The sequence below is a fragment of the Myxocyprinus asiaticus genome, chromosome 8, assembly GCF_019703515.2.
Source record: "Myxocyprinus asiaticus isolate MX2 ecotype Aquarium Trade chromosome 8, UBuf_Myxa_2, whole genome shotgun sequence".
NCBI lineage: Eukaryota > Metazoa > Chordata > Actinopteri > Cypriniformes > Catostomidae > Myxocyprinus > Myxocyprinus asiaticus.
Genome location: NC_059351.1, coordinates 15,019,993 through 15,037,184, shown reverse-complemented (window position 1 = coordinate 15,037,184; position 17,192 = coordinate 15,019,993). Strand labels below are relative to the sequence as shown.

Below are 17,192 nucleotides of genomic sequence, written 5' to 3'. Positions count from 1 at the left end.
GTCAGGTGTTTTGAGTTGATTAGCTGATTGGCATGTCACCATATTCTAATTTTTTGAGATAGTGAATTGGTGGGTTTTTGTTAAATGTGAGCCAAAATCATCACAATTAAAAGAACCAAAGACTTAAACTACTTCAGTCTGTATATATACAGGTGCATCTCAATAAATTAGAATGTCGTGGAAAAGTTCATTTATTTCAGTAATTCAACTCAAATTGTGAAACTCGTGTATTAAATAAATTCAGTGCACACAGACTGAAGTAGTTTAAGTCTTTGGTTCTTTTAATTGTGATGATTTTGGCTCACATTTAACAAAAACCCACCAATTCACTATCTCAAAAAATTAGAATATGGTGACATGCCAATCAGCTAATCAACTCAAAACACCTGCAAAGGTTTCCTGAGCCTTCAAAATGGTCTCTCAGTTTGGTTCACTAGGCTACACAATAATGGGGAAGACTGCTGATCTGACAGTTGTCCAGAAGACAATCATTGACACCCTTCACAAGGAGGGTAAGCCACAAACATTCATTGCCAAAGAAGCTGGCTGTTCACAGAGTGCTGTATCCAAGCATGTTAACAGAAAGTTGAGTGGAAGGAAAAAGTGTGGAAGAAAAAGATGCACAACCAACCAAGAGAACCGCAGCCTTATGATTGTCAAGCAAAATCGATTCAAGAATTTGGGTGAACTTCACAAGGAATGGACTGAGGCTGGGGTCAAGGCATCAAGAGCCACCACACACAGATATGTCAAGGAATTTGGCTACAGTTGTCGTATTGCTCTTGTTAAGCCACTCCTGAACCACAGACAACGTCAGAGGCATCTTACCTGGGCTAAGGAGAAGAAGAACTGGACTGTTGCCCAGTGTTCCAAAGTCCTCTTTTCAGATGAGAGCAAGTTTCGTATTTCATTTGGAAACCAAGGTCCTAGAGTCTGGAGGAAGGGTGGAGAAGCTCATAGCCCAAGTTGCTTGAAGTCCAGTGTTAAGTTTCCACAGTCTGTGATGATTTGGGGTGCAATGTCATCTGCTGGTGTAGGTCCATTGTGTTTTTGAAAACCAAAGTCACTGCACCCGTTTACCAAGAAATTTTGGAGCACTTCATGCTTCCTTCTGCTGACCAGCTTTTTAAAGATGCTGATTTCATTTTCCAGCAGGATTTGGCAAAACACCCACACTGCCAAAAGCACCAAAAGTTGGTTAAATGACCATGGTGTTGGTGTGCTTGACTGGCCAGCAAACTCACCAGACCTGAACCCCATAGAGAATCTATGGGGTATTGTCAAGAGGAAAATGAGAAACAAGAGACCAAAAAATGCAGATGAGCTGAAGGCCACTGTCAAAGAAACCTGGGCTTCCATACCACCTCAGCAGTGCCACAAACTGATCACCTTCATGCCACGCCGAATTGAGGCAGTAATTAAAGCAAAAGGAGCCCCTACCAAGTATTGAGTACATATACAGTAAATGAACATACTTTCCAGAAGGCCAACAATTCACTAAAAATGTTTTTTTTATTGGTCTTATGATGTATTCTAATTTTTTGAGATAGTGAATTGGTGGGTTTTTGTTAAATGTGAGCCAAAATCATCACAATTAAAAGAACCAAAGACTTAAACTACCTCAGTCTGTGTGCATTGAATTTATTTAATACACGAATTTCACAATTTGAGTTGAATTACTGAAATAAATGAACTTTTCCACGACATTCTAATTTATTGAGATGCACCTGTATATATGTTTTGTTAAACTTCAAAATCTTTAGTTTTTAATTGACAAATTTTAATCCTACAACTGGAGGAATACAAACAGTGCTCGAAGTGGGTCGATACGCATGGTATATCCGTACTGCCAATAATGCGATAATGATGTCACAGTTCAATTATTTTTGCGTACCAGATTTCATCACATTTCGAGCCCTGAATACAAATCAATGTCTGTGAGAAATGAAATGGATATAACATGATTATACTGTTTTATATAATCAATTTGTTGGTATAGTACCAGGTGATCAAGTAAATGGCTCTAAATCTGTGTAATGAAAGACATGTAGAATGATGTAAAACAGATCAATGTGCAAATAGATTTATTCAGATGGTCAAATCTACTTATAAAACAAATTTATATGGGTTGTGTAAAGCACAACTATCTAACCAGATTGATGTTGTCTACATTCAAGTGAGATGTTGATGTTCATCAGAATATGAACTGGTCTGCATGGACTACTCCGCGAAGGCTGATGTATTAAATAAAAAATATGAATATGATTGCATTTCATAGTCATTAATTAGGTGAAAACAACTAGCTAATTTGAATATTTCTTGGGAGTGTAAAAACTGGACTGCCTGTCCGGATATAGAGGCTGGGTTGACATGGTTGGCGGTAGACATACGGTATAAACAAAGCCTGAGTACCAGATTGACCATCTAAAACATTATTATCTTAAAAATGGTTTTCAAACCATGTTTGTTTGGTGAAGAGGAACACTTTTGAGTTTGTAACCCAGTATATTCCCTGACATGTTAACCTCACTCGAATTTAGAAACATTTACTAAAAAGACAGCAAAAACAGGTCATCCCATTGACATTTGGTCATATGACAGTTTTATGTTTGTATTCAAATGAGAATCAAAATCACATGAGATGAATCCATATTTTCACATTCACTGTAAACATATACTCCCATTCACATCAAAATAAAAAAGAACTCTAAAAGTTTGATCACAGAGAAGATTAACATGCTGTTATCTTTTTTCTTTAATATATATGCAATTAAATCACATTTATAAATTAATTCCACATGTATAACAATTCATAAAATAAAAGGAACTAATAATAAAACATATTAAAACTAGGAAATTTCATACATAAATAAAATATTGCAACCTGATAATGTGCATATCGCTGGAACGACCATTATATTTCAAAACAACCAAAAATATTTGTGAAGTATGGGTGTGTGGTTGGATTCTACAGGAAGTGCTGTGTTTGTGTGTTCGAGGCAAAAAATAACTTTTTCTATCAGCATTGACATCATTAGTTGGTGTGGGATTTTACACTCTTTTGCCGAGTCCCTAAGTCCCTTCCGACCACAAAAACACAGGATATCTTTTCACTAATCCTTACTCTTTCCTGTCGCTGTCTTTTCCTTTCTTCCTGTTTTCATCTTTCTATAACACAATAAATATGCTATGCACACCTTTTTCAAATATTTGGCAGTATATAAAACCTTTTCAATATTCTAAACAACTATAGAAATATGTTCAAGATGATAAAATTTAGATGAATGAACAATTACACTTTACTTCCCTGTTGTGCTGTGAGCAGAGGAGTCTTCCTGCCTTTACGCTTTGCACACAGGTAAATTAAGGACAGATTCAAGGGTGGGGAGGGACAAAGACTTTTTCCTATTAGTGTCCTCAGAGATACAAACAAGTCCAAACAACCACAGGACTTGTATGTACCGTGTTGTCCTCCTCTAAAATTCTCTAACATAGTTGATTTCAGAGATTACAACCAATACTAATCATTTAGGTAGTGCATTTTGTCACAGTTCAGGTTGGAATGGAAATTGAATTTTTGAACTCTTTAGTAGTCTTTGTGGTTTATGCCTCAGTGCAGCTTTTACGCTGAAATGCATTTGTGCATGCATTTATAAGCCGTTAGAAACACTATACCAGATGTGCGGCTGCCTTTCCAAAAACACATTCATGTTTGGATCTGATAAGCAATTATTTATTTTGGAGCATGTGACTGTGTGCCAGTCTATGTCTACCATTTATTGTTCTGTACGTGGTCTTTAATTTTTGGTCAAGAGAGATTCTATCGTTATACTTAACTTTGTTCCCGCAGTGGTTTGAAATCATGTATCATTTGTGCCTCTTGCATGTGTATGTGTATTTTTGTGTGTCAAAGTGCAGAATGTGGAAATTCATCTATTTATATTTATTTAATTAATTTTTTGGTTGCTCTTGTGTTGCGTGATAAAGGAAACTCTTTGGAGCTGCCCCTGTACTTCCAAGAAGCTTTTGCTGCTCTTTCTTCTCTTGAAGGCGCAAGAGCGTCCTGCCCATTATTTTTAGATGTTTTCTGGAAGACACAGAGCTGCCGCTCGACTAGAGAGGAGGACCTGATGTAAAGTTGAACTCTGACTTTTGTTCAGTTAAGTCCAAATGGAGAAACAAAATATATTCCAAACTTTCCTGCCTTGTTGTCATAAAGCTTTACAATCCAGCAAACAGTTCCACTTCTAAGCCATATCCTGGTGGAAAGATCCATACATGTAATTTCATAGTCTTTCATATTTGTAGTCTCTTTCTCTTTCTATCAGACATCAGACTCGATGCTCGGCATCCTCTTGAAGACACGCCGAGCACCCCCAGCGCTCATTGCTCTGGTGGCAGTGTATGTGCCAACAGGGGGAGGGGCTACATAAGGCATGACATGCTCGGAGTAATAGAGGTCAGGGCTCGCCATCCCCATGCCGAGCACAGTGCCATCAGCCTGGCCTAATGTGAGCGGCACCAGCTGCTTATAAATGTCTGTGGAGCTGCGGCCATGGGCTAGACGCTGGTCATCACGGAGAGTCTGGAGAAAGGGATTCTCTGTTGGTCGGGCTGGATACATCGACTTGCTGCGCCGGCCAATCCCGAGTCCACTAACACCTACACCTGCAAGAGTGTGGTTTAGATGTGCCGACTGATTTTTGGGGGGCTTATCTGGGATCAAAGTTGAGGAGGGAATGTTGGCATATGGAGTGCTGTCTTGTAGACTAACCCGCCGTGATGAACTCTTTTGGGGAAGGTTCTTGTAAGACTGCTGGTGAATGATTATGCCCTCATTCTGGTAGTGGCTAATAAGACCATCGCCCTCTTGGTCACTCTGGGGAAGATAGGCTGTGAAGGAAGCATCCGGCTGGGGAAGAAAAGGTGAGAAGGCCCTGTCAACACTTCCACCTCCAATGCCCCTTCCATCTGGATGAAGAAATTGATCTTCACTGATGTCATATAGGTTTCCAGAGTGGAGACAAGCATCACAGCGATACTGAGGGGACCTTACTGTGTAAAGCCCAGAGTAACTGGACACTTTTGACAGACAACTACGGCAGTGCGTCTGTCGTGGATCCTGAGATGAACCAGGTCCACCAGTGATGCTCCCTGCAACACCTGGCTTTCCATAAGTGTTGTACTTTTTATCTTTTGCAATTACAGTTTGCATTACATCCGGTTCATGGGCTTGGGAAAGCAGAGTGCTGTTAAGCTGCAGAATTGGCTGTTGCTCAGAGGAAGAGGGTGGGCGGTGCTTGTTCTCCCGGTGATCGCTGAAGATATCTGGATAGTGTAGTCCATGCTCCTGGTTAATGGAGTCAATAGTATATATCTGACTTCCCTGGGTGTTCTGTGAGTAGATATGAGCACTGTGGTTGCTCTGCTGGCTGGGCTGACTCTGCAACGTTGAAAGCTCCACGTCACTCAGGTCTCGCGGTAGGCGGTTTCGTTTTCTGAGTGTCTCTTTTAACTTCTGCTGCTTTTGCAAGTCCGCTCGGCCGGAGCAATCTGACATATCCGAGCGGGCAGGTGCATCTTCAGGTAGGTAACGCTGGCTCTTCATAGGTAGTGTCTCGGTTGGTGGTGCAGAAGATGGTGGGGAATTACCCCCTGGTTCCTGGGTCTGTCGAAGTGTTTCAACAGATTTCTTCCACAGGGCGCGTGGTTTGGAAGCAGCAGATCGTGTTGTCTCACCTCCACTTCCCGAGCTACCATTTCCAGCAACACCTGGCTGAGCATCCGTCAGGCTCAGGGCACATTGCCCTGGCAACAGAGTGTTGTTAAGTGGCTCTTTGTGACGGTTGCTGAGCATGGTGCTGGCATTGCTAAAGGATGCATTCTTCTGGGTTAGGTTGTTGTCTTTTCCTCCACCCATCAATTCTAGCAGTCCCATGGTAGGAGGAAGAATGCTACTCACAGGACGTTTGGGCGAGGTAACTCCAAGGGTGGTGATCTCTTTTGCTGATTTCAGAAGGTGTAACATGTTGGCCTGAGGGCTGAAGCCTAACTCCGGGGCTTTCTTCATCTCGATATGGACACCGTGAATACAACTCCAAATCCCCTAAAGGCAGAAAGGGTACAGAGAGGTAAAAGGAAAGAAGTTGAATTCATAAGTGGAATAAAAAAAATAAAATAAATAATAATTATAAAAAAAAATGTTAGCACAATATTTCTCAATATAGTCCTGAAGCATTTTTTCTCAGCTGTTCCAGCTGGGTTCTGAAACACTATAAACCGGTGGAATAAATAATATATCCTGCTGTGATAACAACCATGGCCTGTAACTTTATTTTAGAAACAATGCCTGATAATACTGTATATCCTGTTATATAAGCTCTATCTTATTTTGCTGGAAAAATGTGTTTGTCTGCAAATGAACAGTGTGGCAGAATGATCCGCCCCTCCCTCTCGTCACCGTCGCTCCGCCTTTTAGGGCTGTCCTTCAGCCAGGCTCATGACTGGAGTTGGGCAGGAGAAGAGAAGAAGTGCATAATTAATAAGCCTTGTTGGGGCGGCGTTTGATGAGGATCACCTGAATTGTATGGAGCCTCATCAATGCTGCCATAAAAATGCAGTGCGCGCCTCTTCTCTGGGAGCTGGCTTCTATTCTCCATGTGTGCACACTGGCATCCTCGCAGTTCCAGGATCAGAGTGGGGTTGGGTTCGGCCGAGATAGATGCGTCGCCAGGGTGGACAGCATGTGCTGCGGTTGACGGGCTAGAGGCCGAGCCACGAGACCCACGCGCCTCGGATCCAGGAGGTGAGCATTTGCGGCCATTGGACCACGCTCATGCCTGGGCTACTCCATGAACACACTCCCGACCTTCACTGAGCAACCGTTTCACTGCGAGAATGCCAGATCCCCTTTTTTTTTTTGTGGACACAATTTCCCCCGGACACTATTTGCTCCATTTTTGGACATTTTATGTTTATTATTTTTCCAATAAATGCCTCTCCGAGGCTTGACGCCACACCCATTTTGTCTGTCTTTTGCTCACCCTGCCACAACAGCAATTTCGACACTGATTGTGGTAAACACCTTGACATGTTAATATGTCAAGACTGAACAGATAAGGGTTGCCTTCAGCTATGAAATCTTTCTAGTTAATTTACCATGGTGTTTATGGTACATACCCTGCTGATAGTGAAGAGCATTCCTGGTCGACCAGAACAGAGACCAGTGAAACAGTAACGTAGCCTCCAGTAGAAGAGGTGCTCCCAGACAAAAGTAATAAGCGACAGAGACATGGCTGCCGCGAGCATATAGAACACACCAGCCATATTATCTACATCCAGCTGACTGCTCATCACTTCATTCTTCTCGTTATGACAGATACCAGTTAGCCATTGGGCCTCAAGCTCCTCCATCTCACCTAGTGCACAACACAAATCACACAGTTAATGCACATTCACACACTCACAGAAAAACACAGTATGGCATTCTGGCTCCATTCCAAACCCTAGAGAGCTGTCTACCTCAATGGCATTTTTAGTCAACATAAATTCACTTCTGATGCTGCTGTTCCAAAAAGTATACAGCAAAATTATGCTGCCTTATAAAATACCTTGTTTTGGTCCAATTCTAAGGCAGCACTGCAAGTATTTTTCGCAGATCAGGCAACCACAGAAATGTGATGAGCTCTGTGAAAATTCTCATTCAAAATGAAAACATTTCATCTAAACTATTTCACCAAATATTTGTGTGTGATTAGAATTGTGTAGTGTATCATTAACTTAGAAACATCAAGTGTGTGCTAGGTTACATTTCACTTAGAATGCTGCCATTAGGGGCGTTCACACGCACAGCGACTTGCGGCGACAAAGCAACCAGAATTCATTTATTTTCAATAAGAGTTGCCGATTTCCAGCAACATCAGCAACAATGACAGTTCAACTTTATGCATAAGAATGAATGAAGAGAGTTTTAATCACTGTATGTGTGAAAGTCCCTTTGGAAAGTAGCTACTTACATATACAAGAGTTTGGAACAGAGTCTATGCTTAATATATGTTGAAACAGAGGTCATGAAATAAGTTAAATAATCCTGGAGAAAGGGGGGGAAAAAACTTTTACCGTCTCCAATAATCCCAAGAATAGCAAGGTCGACCAGTCGTTTCCAGTAAGATCCTTTCTGCAGGGCAATGCCATATCCTGTTGTAGCAAAGATGTAGCCACTGCCAATAGTCACAAGCTTACAGCCATCATCACGCCCCGCCATATAGTTAAGCACAGCAGCATCATATATGAAAGCATCCAGTTTCCTATATAAACCAAAGAGTAAACATGAATGGCTTATATATAGGCAATACACTGTGCATTAGATTGTTATTAAAGGGCTGAACCACACAACAAAAAAAATCAACATTTTGTCTACCAATTAGAACAATATGTTAACCACAGAAATAAATACATAGATGCCACATTCGGTTGCTCCGTATACGTCAACAGAACCCTCATCTTGGTACAGTCAGCATTGTGGTCTTATTGTTTTTATCAAATTTTTGTGCTGTTAAAAAGGGTCATATCCACTTTACAGATAATACGCTACAATATAAACACTGTAAATGGTTACTATATAAAATATATTTTACTATATAATATACAAGTAGTTACTATATGTGGGTTTTATAGATCATCTGACAACTTGTTGATATTTACATTACATACAATCATATCCACATTAAAAAATGCAATGCATATACAATAAATAAATAAATGAATGAATGTCATCACACCAATATTATGTCAAATTAATTAAAGACATAATATTCCCATAATCTTCCTGGTTTTCTTGTTTTTAGAACATGTAATAGAACATGTAATGAAAAAAAGAGCCCTCACACAATGTCAGTGAAATGATGCTAATTTGTTTTTGTCCAGACCAATTAAATGATTCAAAAATACATACAAAATTTCAACATTTACACAAAACAATTACTTGAATACACCTTTTCTATAATGATCATGTTATCATTTTCTGAGTTCAAAGTCATTTTCATATTTTTCCTGGGGCTTGTCTTGTAACAGTCATGTCTTGTAACAGTTCAGAGACAGTTTAAAAAAAATAAAAAATAATAAATAAAAAATAAAAAAAATATATATATAGTTGCAATCGAAATTATTCAACCCCCCCAAGACAGTAAGGATTTTCAAAAGGTAAGCTATTCTGATGACCCAGAATTTTTAACTTTACATCTAAATCAGTTGAGTGACGCAAAGTCATAGTGTGAATATATAACCTAATATTTGTAAATAGCAGGATTTGTAAAGAATACAGCCATGTCATAATTATTCAACCCCTATTGCATGTAGCTATTTCTTAAATGTGTAAGGCTACACAAGTAATTGTTTTAAAACAAAATTAAGTCATCAATCTGCAATGGCACTTATTTAAGTTTTAAAATTTAGCTTTGTAAGCAAAAATTTTTTTCTATGCAAAAAATGAAATTAAAAATAAGCTGTCTCAAAAGCTAATAGAGGAGATTATTTCATTACACAAGAAAGGTCATGACTAAAAGTACATTTCCAAGGCACTTGGAAAGTTGGCAGCACCATTCATACATTTTTTAAATATGGTACAACAGCAACCTTTTTGGGGTGTGGAAGAAAGCAAAATTTCACCAAGGGAAATGTTGACTTGAATATTCAAGAAGTAATAGGAAAGAAGTAGGAAAGACCTGTGGAGTCCTGGAAGAAGGTTTTATAAACGTATGACACTAAACTGAAAATGAGTTTTAGACCCATGGTTCAGCAGTACGTCTGGAGTAAGATGACAAGGTGATGACAAGAACGACACCATCCCCACAGTCAAGCATGGAGGTGGGTCAGTCCTGTTATGGGGGTGTTTTGTGGCGGCAGGAAACGGCTATCCTGACTATGTGACTGACACCATGGATTCTTTCAGGTATCAGGCCATTTTGGCATGAAAAATGTGATGCCTTCAGTGTGTAAATTGAAGCTTGGTGATCGCTGGACTTTCCAGCAAGACAGTAACACCAAGGATACATCCAAGTTGTCCAAAATCTGGTTCAGGGATAGGTCGTGGAATGTCCTTAAATGGCCCTTTCAGTCCATCATTAAAATCCAATTGCAAACCTTTGTTGGGATTTCAAGGAAGCAGTGGCAGCACAGAAACCAAAGCATGTCAATGAGCTGGAAGCTTTTGCTCATGAGAAATGTGTAAAAATTATAATAGAGTGGTGTCTGAAGCCTGAGAACACTTACCCGAAACATTTATTTGCTGTTATTAAGGATAAAGGATGCTCCACAAATGAATGACTTTGAGGGTTGAATATTTTTGACATGGCATTTGTGGAGAGAATTAGTTATTTTTTATTTAAAATGTGGGAAAACTGAACTCTTTGTTCTCAAAATCACTCAAATGTGTATTAAAAACTTACTTTGACTGTTTACTGAGGTTTTAGTTGGTGTGTTTTAATTCACATCACCAGAATGTATTGCTGGTCAGGGGGTTGAATAATTTTGATTGCAACTGCACACACACACATATATATATATATATATATATATATATATATATATATATATATATATATATATATATATATATATATATATATATATTATGTTATTATATTATATATATATGTTATTATTATTATTATTACACTCATGTTTTCAAGGTGCAAGGAAAGAACTTTAATACCTTTTACATCATGGTTCCAGCACATGACATTTTTAAAGTCATTAAATATATTTATTTTTGTAGAAAATGCTCTAAATTTTGTTCACAAATTTACAAAATCCACTATCACATTTCTACAAACCAGTGTTTTAAACTAGATTTTTAAAAGATTTTTCATTTTCATTGCCTGTGACAACCTTATTTGTCGATGACCTAAATATGATATATAGTCTCTGCTTTGCAGTATAAATCTTGAATTCTGAGGATGGTAATCTTGTCTTGGAGAGGTATTCTGCACCTCTAATACAAAAACAGTGAGCTAAATAAAATGTGTGACAATATTATAATATGAGAGGCTTACATTAACTAAAATAATTTAGTGGAATTCCCTGTTCAATCTATCTATCATGTTATGACAGATATTATTGTTATGTAAATAAACAAATACATTATGGATGGTTTTGGATTGCTAGATTCATTTATTCATTAATGGTTTATGAACTTTTATGATAACTAGTCCCAAAGCATTCATTAGAACATTCAAGCAATCAGGCTGTGCTTTATGATGATAAATATCATCCACAAGAACACCTTACAAACTCTGTTTAATCTTATATTTTATAAAATCTGTAATATGCAGATTGTCTGAAGTTTATGACAAAACGTATTTTACTGCCTGTTGCACACTGCATCTGTTAATTCACTTTAATGTGTTTACGGATAAATCTTGACCTTTCCAATATGGCAGATGCACAGATGTGCACACACATCACCATAATCAGTAACAGTTGCTAACATGACATCTAGGTATTCCAAAATGTGCATATCTCATACCCAGTTTTGAGGCTGATCAGGGCATCCTGAACTCCAGTCTGATGATATTTGACCATGTACTGGTGCATGTCTGGGTAGTTCTTCCTGATATTTCTCTCTGTGCTTCCATTAGGGACAGTCCCAAAGCGAAACGGAGGGGAGTAGGAATAAGGACTCTGAAACTATGGAAGGAAGGAAGAAAAAAACAAACATACAAAAAAAAAAAAAAAAAAATTATATGAGAGGATTGTGAGAGCTGTATTAAGAGATACATGGAGAGAATCAATAAAACCTGAAATACAGAAATATATCAGGTGAAGTAGATCAAGTAACTGGTGTAGTTCAGGAGCTCCATGTTGTAAATATATTATGACAAAAGGGCCCTTTCCTCAAAACTGAGTCAGCTGACAAACTTGACAGCACACTGTAAAAATGTGCTTTATGTGGTTGCATCTCAATTAACTGGCTTTAAGTCAAAGGTTTTTTTTTTTTTTTTTATGACTGAATCAACCTTTCTACATAAGGTTACATTAATTAACTTTTTTTAAGGTCAGATTAGGTAGAAATAGCATATTTTCACAGAGTATTTTTAGACATGCTTTAGAAAGGCTTGAGTTAAATTTCTGTATCATTTTTATAATACCTTAAAAAATATATTTTTGTGACCAAAACTTTTGGGGACCACAGCATGTGTCCTTTGTGGATAAGGTAACCTCACCATGGATTTGTGATTAGCTAAAGTTTCCATAGGAAATACAGTGGCCCCTAAAAAAATGTGGACACTTAAATCACACTTAAAATGCATAATCATCTTTGCATTATATAACAAAATATCAAACCAAGTGGCATTTATTTAAAATATATATTACAAACACACTTTAAGCAAATAAAAAAATATCACAAATAGAAGTTTGTGGTGTTTCAAATTATTAAACAATTTAGACAAGAAGTATTCTGACACTTTATAGTTTTCAAACTTTTTGGAGAAAGTCCAAAGTTAATGTGATAAACTACACCTGTGGTTACTCTTACAGTACACCAATGTGAAGATGCCCCTCTGCAAGATGCCGCCCTGGGCAACTGCACGTCGCCCATGCCTAAATCCGCTACTGACTGAGTTACAGCTATATGAAGATGTGCTTTTACCCAATGCATGTGTTATTGGAGTAAACATTGGTTAGCTTAGCTGATGTCAAAATCAGTTCCTTTACGTTGCAGTGAGTTAACAAAGTTGCCAATGTGGAGCATCTCAGATGAGTTACTTATGATGTTTCAATTGTATTAGGATAATATTTAGTCAGCTAAGTACATTTTTACAGATTACATCACAAAAAATTACCTTTCTGTCACTGAGACCTGTGACTTGGTCCACAAACTCCTCTTGGATCATAAAAGCAGCCAAGTTGGCAGTGTAGCTAGCCAGGAAGATCACAGCAAAAAAGGCCCATACGGACACAATAAATTTACTGGTAGTACCCTTGGGGTTCTGTACTGGAACAGAGTTGTTGAACACAAGACCCCACAGCAGCCAGATAGCTTTACCAATGGTGAAAGAGGGTCCATGAGGGTCTAGAAAAATTAATAATGAGAAAAGGAGAAATTTAGTGAGGAGAGAATAGGAGGTAATATGGTCTTTGTGCTTGTATTAGTACTCAATGTGCATTAAAATATTTAAAGTGATAGTTCACCCAAAAATGAAAAATCTGTCATCATTTACTCACCCTCATGTTGTTACAAACTTTCTGTCTTCCATGGAACACAAAAGGAGATGTTAGGCATACAGTGAAAGTGAATGGTTACTGACACTAACATGCTGCCTAACACACAGGTCATACAGGTCTGGAACAACATGAGGGTGAAGCCAGACAATGCCAATATTTTCATTTTTATCTGAACTTATGTGAACCATTTAATGTTTATAGTTCAGATTTTAAGTTTTACTATTTTAACCATGTATTCTGACTACGTTTTAGATTATTTTAAAGCAGAGGTTGGTTGACTAAGTGGTTGAGGTTGTGTATCATACCTTTGCCCTGTGCCAGGTTTCTATTGAAACCAAGCGGGCTGATGAATTCAAAGAGGAAAACAGCAATTGCTGTGACGATGAGTAACATGACAAACATCATAACCCACACTGAAGCACTGAAGGGCTCTGAGGGAGGAGAAAAAGAGAGAAGAGAAAACACATGAGGGGAAGTAGAGATAAAAACAGATGGATCTCAGAGGGAATTTGATCCAATGTTTGTGAGATTTCAGTTCCATTACCTAGAAACGCAGAGGGCGACACCGTTCCATTGCTACGTGACACCATCACACTAATGCCTGTCTCGACGAATGGGACAGAGAAGTCTATGACCTCTGACCGCTCTTCATTTATGGTCAATGAGCCAACAGCCATTACAGCCTTTTTATTGATAACCTACAGAGCAAATAAGAGAAACCAGCTTAAGAGACAGAAACACACTGGGTGGATGGATGGATAAAAAGACAGGGATGGATGGATGGGTGGATAGATACACAGATGGATGCATAAATGTTGAGTGGTTTGTTAGAGGTGAATTGATGGATGGATATAAGAGTAACTGAGCCCAAACAAGCAATCAGTGCACGAGTGAATGCATAGGTGGGAACATATACATCAATTATGTGACTAAAACTGAAAAAAATGGACAATTCACTCATTAGGTTTAATATGGTGATTACCTCCCCCACCATGCCATTCCACACATTATTGATCTTCTTGCCATGTTTACCATTAGTGACCAGGTAAAGGTCATAGGTAAACTTTACATTCCTAGCAATCTTCTTCAGGATGTCTATACAAAAGCCCTTGCAGCACTGCTTGATGTAGGAACCCTCTGTAGTGTTACTGTAGCACACACAAACACACACATATAGAAAAGCAGCTCATAAAGACACACAAATATAGAAAAGCTGTTGATGCTGTGATAGCTTTAAGATAAACACTTATTGTGTTCAGAATCTCCATCTAATTAGTTCCAAAAATGACACCCCAAAAGTTGAGCATTAACCACATTAGAGATAGCACAATTATTCCTGTATTTTCCAAGAAAAGAAAGCTCTAATACTAAAGGTTAACAAAGATAGAATGTACATTGCCTGGGGTAGCCAATAATGCATTCAAAACCATTATTATCTTCCAAAGCTGTTCTTTGAAGTTGTTGTAATAAAACTCACTCTTTAATGTGTTTCCTGCATGGCACTGAGTTGCGCATACAAGTTCCGGTAAGAATGTCCACATCATCTACTATAACAAAGGGTCGTTCCTCTAGAGTCACAATGCTCAAGTGGTTCTCATCGGCGTCCATGTCCCCAAAAGAGTTATAACGTGGCCACACAGGAAACTTCAACCTCAGTGAGTGGTTTTCCCATCGTCCCATCTGTAGACACACACAAACATGAAGATTGGCTCTCAAGTCAAAAAGGTTCAAAGGTCTTTTGAACGTGGCCTACTTGGTTAGCCATATAAATTTTGGATAAGCATGGGATTTCGCGCTCTTTAAAGCAAGATTGAAGTTTATCCAGCTATGTTATCAGAGGAACATATCAGACTTCTCAAATCTGCTTGCAGGAAGGCTTATTATTCCAATAGATATCCCAGGGTTTTTGCCAAGTTTATGCCACCTTCAAAAGACCAGGATCAATGTCTCTCTTTCCCTCAATCTTTCTAATACCATGACACCTCCCTGTTTACTGTCTGCAAGTAGGTAGTCTGATGCATAACTAGAGCTGACAGATGTTTAAACACCATTTTTAACCATTCAGGGTGTGATGTTACATTCAAACTACCATGGGTGATTAATTTTAACCCGTACTTATAACTCTGTATGACTGTTGTCTCTCTCTCTCTCTCTCTCTCTCTCTCTCTCTCTCTCTCTCTCTCTCTCTAGATGATAGAGAGAGAGAGAGAGAGAGAGAGAGAGAGAGAGAGAGAGAGAGAGAGAGAGAGAAAGAGAGACACACACACTGGCAGCCAAAAGTTTGGAATAATGTCCATATTTTGCTGTTTCAGAAGGAAATTGGTACTTTAATTCACCACAGTGGCATTCAACTGATCACAAAGTATAGTCAGCACATTACTGATGTAAAAAACAGCACCATCACTATTTGAAAGAAGTCATTTTTGATCAAATCTAGACAGGCCCCATTTCCAGCAGCCATCACTCCAACACCTTATCCTTGAGTAATCATGCTAAATTGCTAATTTGGTACTAGAACATCACTTGCCATTATATCAAACACAGTTGAAAGCTATTTGGTTTGTTAAATGAAGCTTAACATTGTCTTTGTGTTTGTTTTTGAGTTGCCACAGTATGCAATAGACTGGCATGTCTTAAGGTCAATATTAGGTCAAAAATGGCAAAAAAGAAACAGCTTTCTCTAGAAACCCGTCAGTCAATCATTGTTTTGAGGAATGAAGGCTATACAATGCTTGAAATTGCCAAAAAACTGAAGATTTCATATAAAGGTGAACACTACAGTCTTCAAAGACAAAGGACAACTGGCTCTAACAAGGACAGAAAGGGAAGGTCAGATGTACAACTAAACAAGAGGATAAGTACATCAGAGTCTCTAGTTTGAGAAATAGGCACCTCACATGTCCTCAGCTGACAGCTTCATTGAATTCTACCCGCTCAACACCAGTTTCATATACAACAGTAAAGAGAAGACTCAGGGGTGCAGGCCTTATGGGAAGAATTGCAAAGAAAAAGCCACTTTTGAGACAGAAAAACAAAAAGAAAAGGTTAGAATGGGCAAAATAAAAACACAGAAATTGGACAACAGATAATTGGAAAAGAGTGTCATGGATCTTAACCCCATTGAGCTTTTGTGGGATCAGCTAGACTGCAAGGTGTGTGAGAAGTGCCCGACAAGACAGCCACATCTATGGCATGTGCTACAGGAAGCGTGGGGTGAAATGTCACCTGAGTATCTGGACAAACTGACAGCTAGAATGCCAAGGATCTGCAAAGCTGTCATTGCTGCACGTGGAGGATTTTTTGATGAGAACTCTTTGAAGTAGTTTAAGTTCAGATTTTTTTTTTTTTCAAATTGTAATAGTAATTTTTCATGTTATTAATGTCCTGACTACACATTGTGATCAGTTGAATGCCACTTTGGTGAATAAAAGTACCAATTTATTTCCATAAAAGCAAAATCTGTATCTGTGTGTGTGTGTGTGTGTGTGTGTGTGTGTGTGTGTGTGTGTGTGTGTATATATACGTGCGTGCGCATATATATATATATATATATATATATATATATATATATATATATATATATATATAGATATTATATACACATTAATTCAAAAAGGTGGACAAAAGTGCTGTAAGTACCTCTGGAATGTTTACTATTATCTTCAGTGTAGAGTTAATTTTCACACAGTTTTGTTATTTTAGTCATAATTGTTGTCTTTTGATGAAAATGCCCTTTAAATTTGATCAATATTTCATCATGTCATTGTAACAGGAAAAGGACGGGCAAGGAGGAGGCGGGAAATGGCTGAACAATCAACATGAACTTTTAATGACATAACTGAACTTAAAACAACATAAAACATAAGATGAAATGTCCATAAGATGAAATTAAATCATACATGATTTGAATGGCGCCGCGGATGGCTGTGTTGGGCCTCATGTATTCAGATAGAAGACAAAGGCAGGCC

General features: G+C 38.4%; 1 protein-coding gene across 1 annotated transcript in view; it reads right to left on the bottom strand.

The window, feature by feature from the left end:
- Positions 1-2,082: 2,082 nt before the first annotated feature.
- The window catches only part of LOC127445419 (glutamate receptor ionotropic, NMDA 2A-like), a 153,559-nt gene continuing 138,449 nt past the window's right edge, over positions 2,083-17,192 (bottom strand). Inside the window, exons 6-14 of the mRNA XM_051705477.1 lie at positions 14,702-14,904; positions 14,207-14,372; positions 13,769-13,922; positions 13,530-13,655; positions 12,843-13,072; positions 11,525-11,685; positions 8,119-8,306; positions 7,180-7,418; positions 2,083-6,106 (exon numbers count right to left, since the gene is read on the bottom strand). Coding sequence (XP_051561437.1) covers positions 4,325-6,106; positions 7,180-7,418; positions 8,119-8,306; positions 11,525-11,685; positions 12,843-13,072; positions 13,530-13,655; positions 13,769-13,922; positions 14,207-14,372; positions 14,702-14,904 — 3,249 coding nt within the window. The 3' untranslated portion in view covers positions 2,083-4,324. The remainder of the gene's footprint in view (positions 6,107-7,179; positions 7,419-8,118; positions 8,307-11,524; positions 11,686-12,842; positions 13,073-13,529; positions 13,656-13,768; positions 13,923-14,206; positions 14,373-14,701; positions 14,905-17,192) is intronic.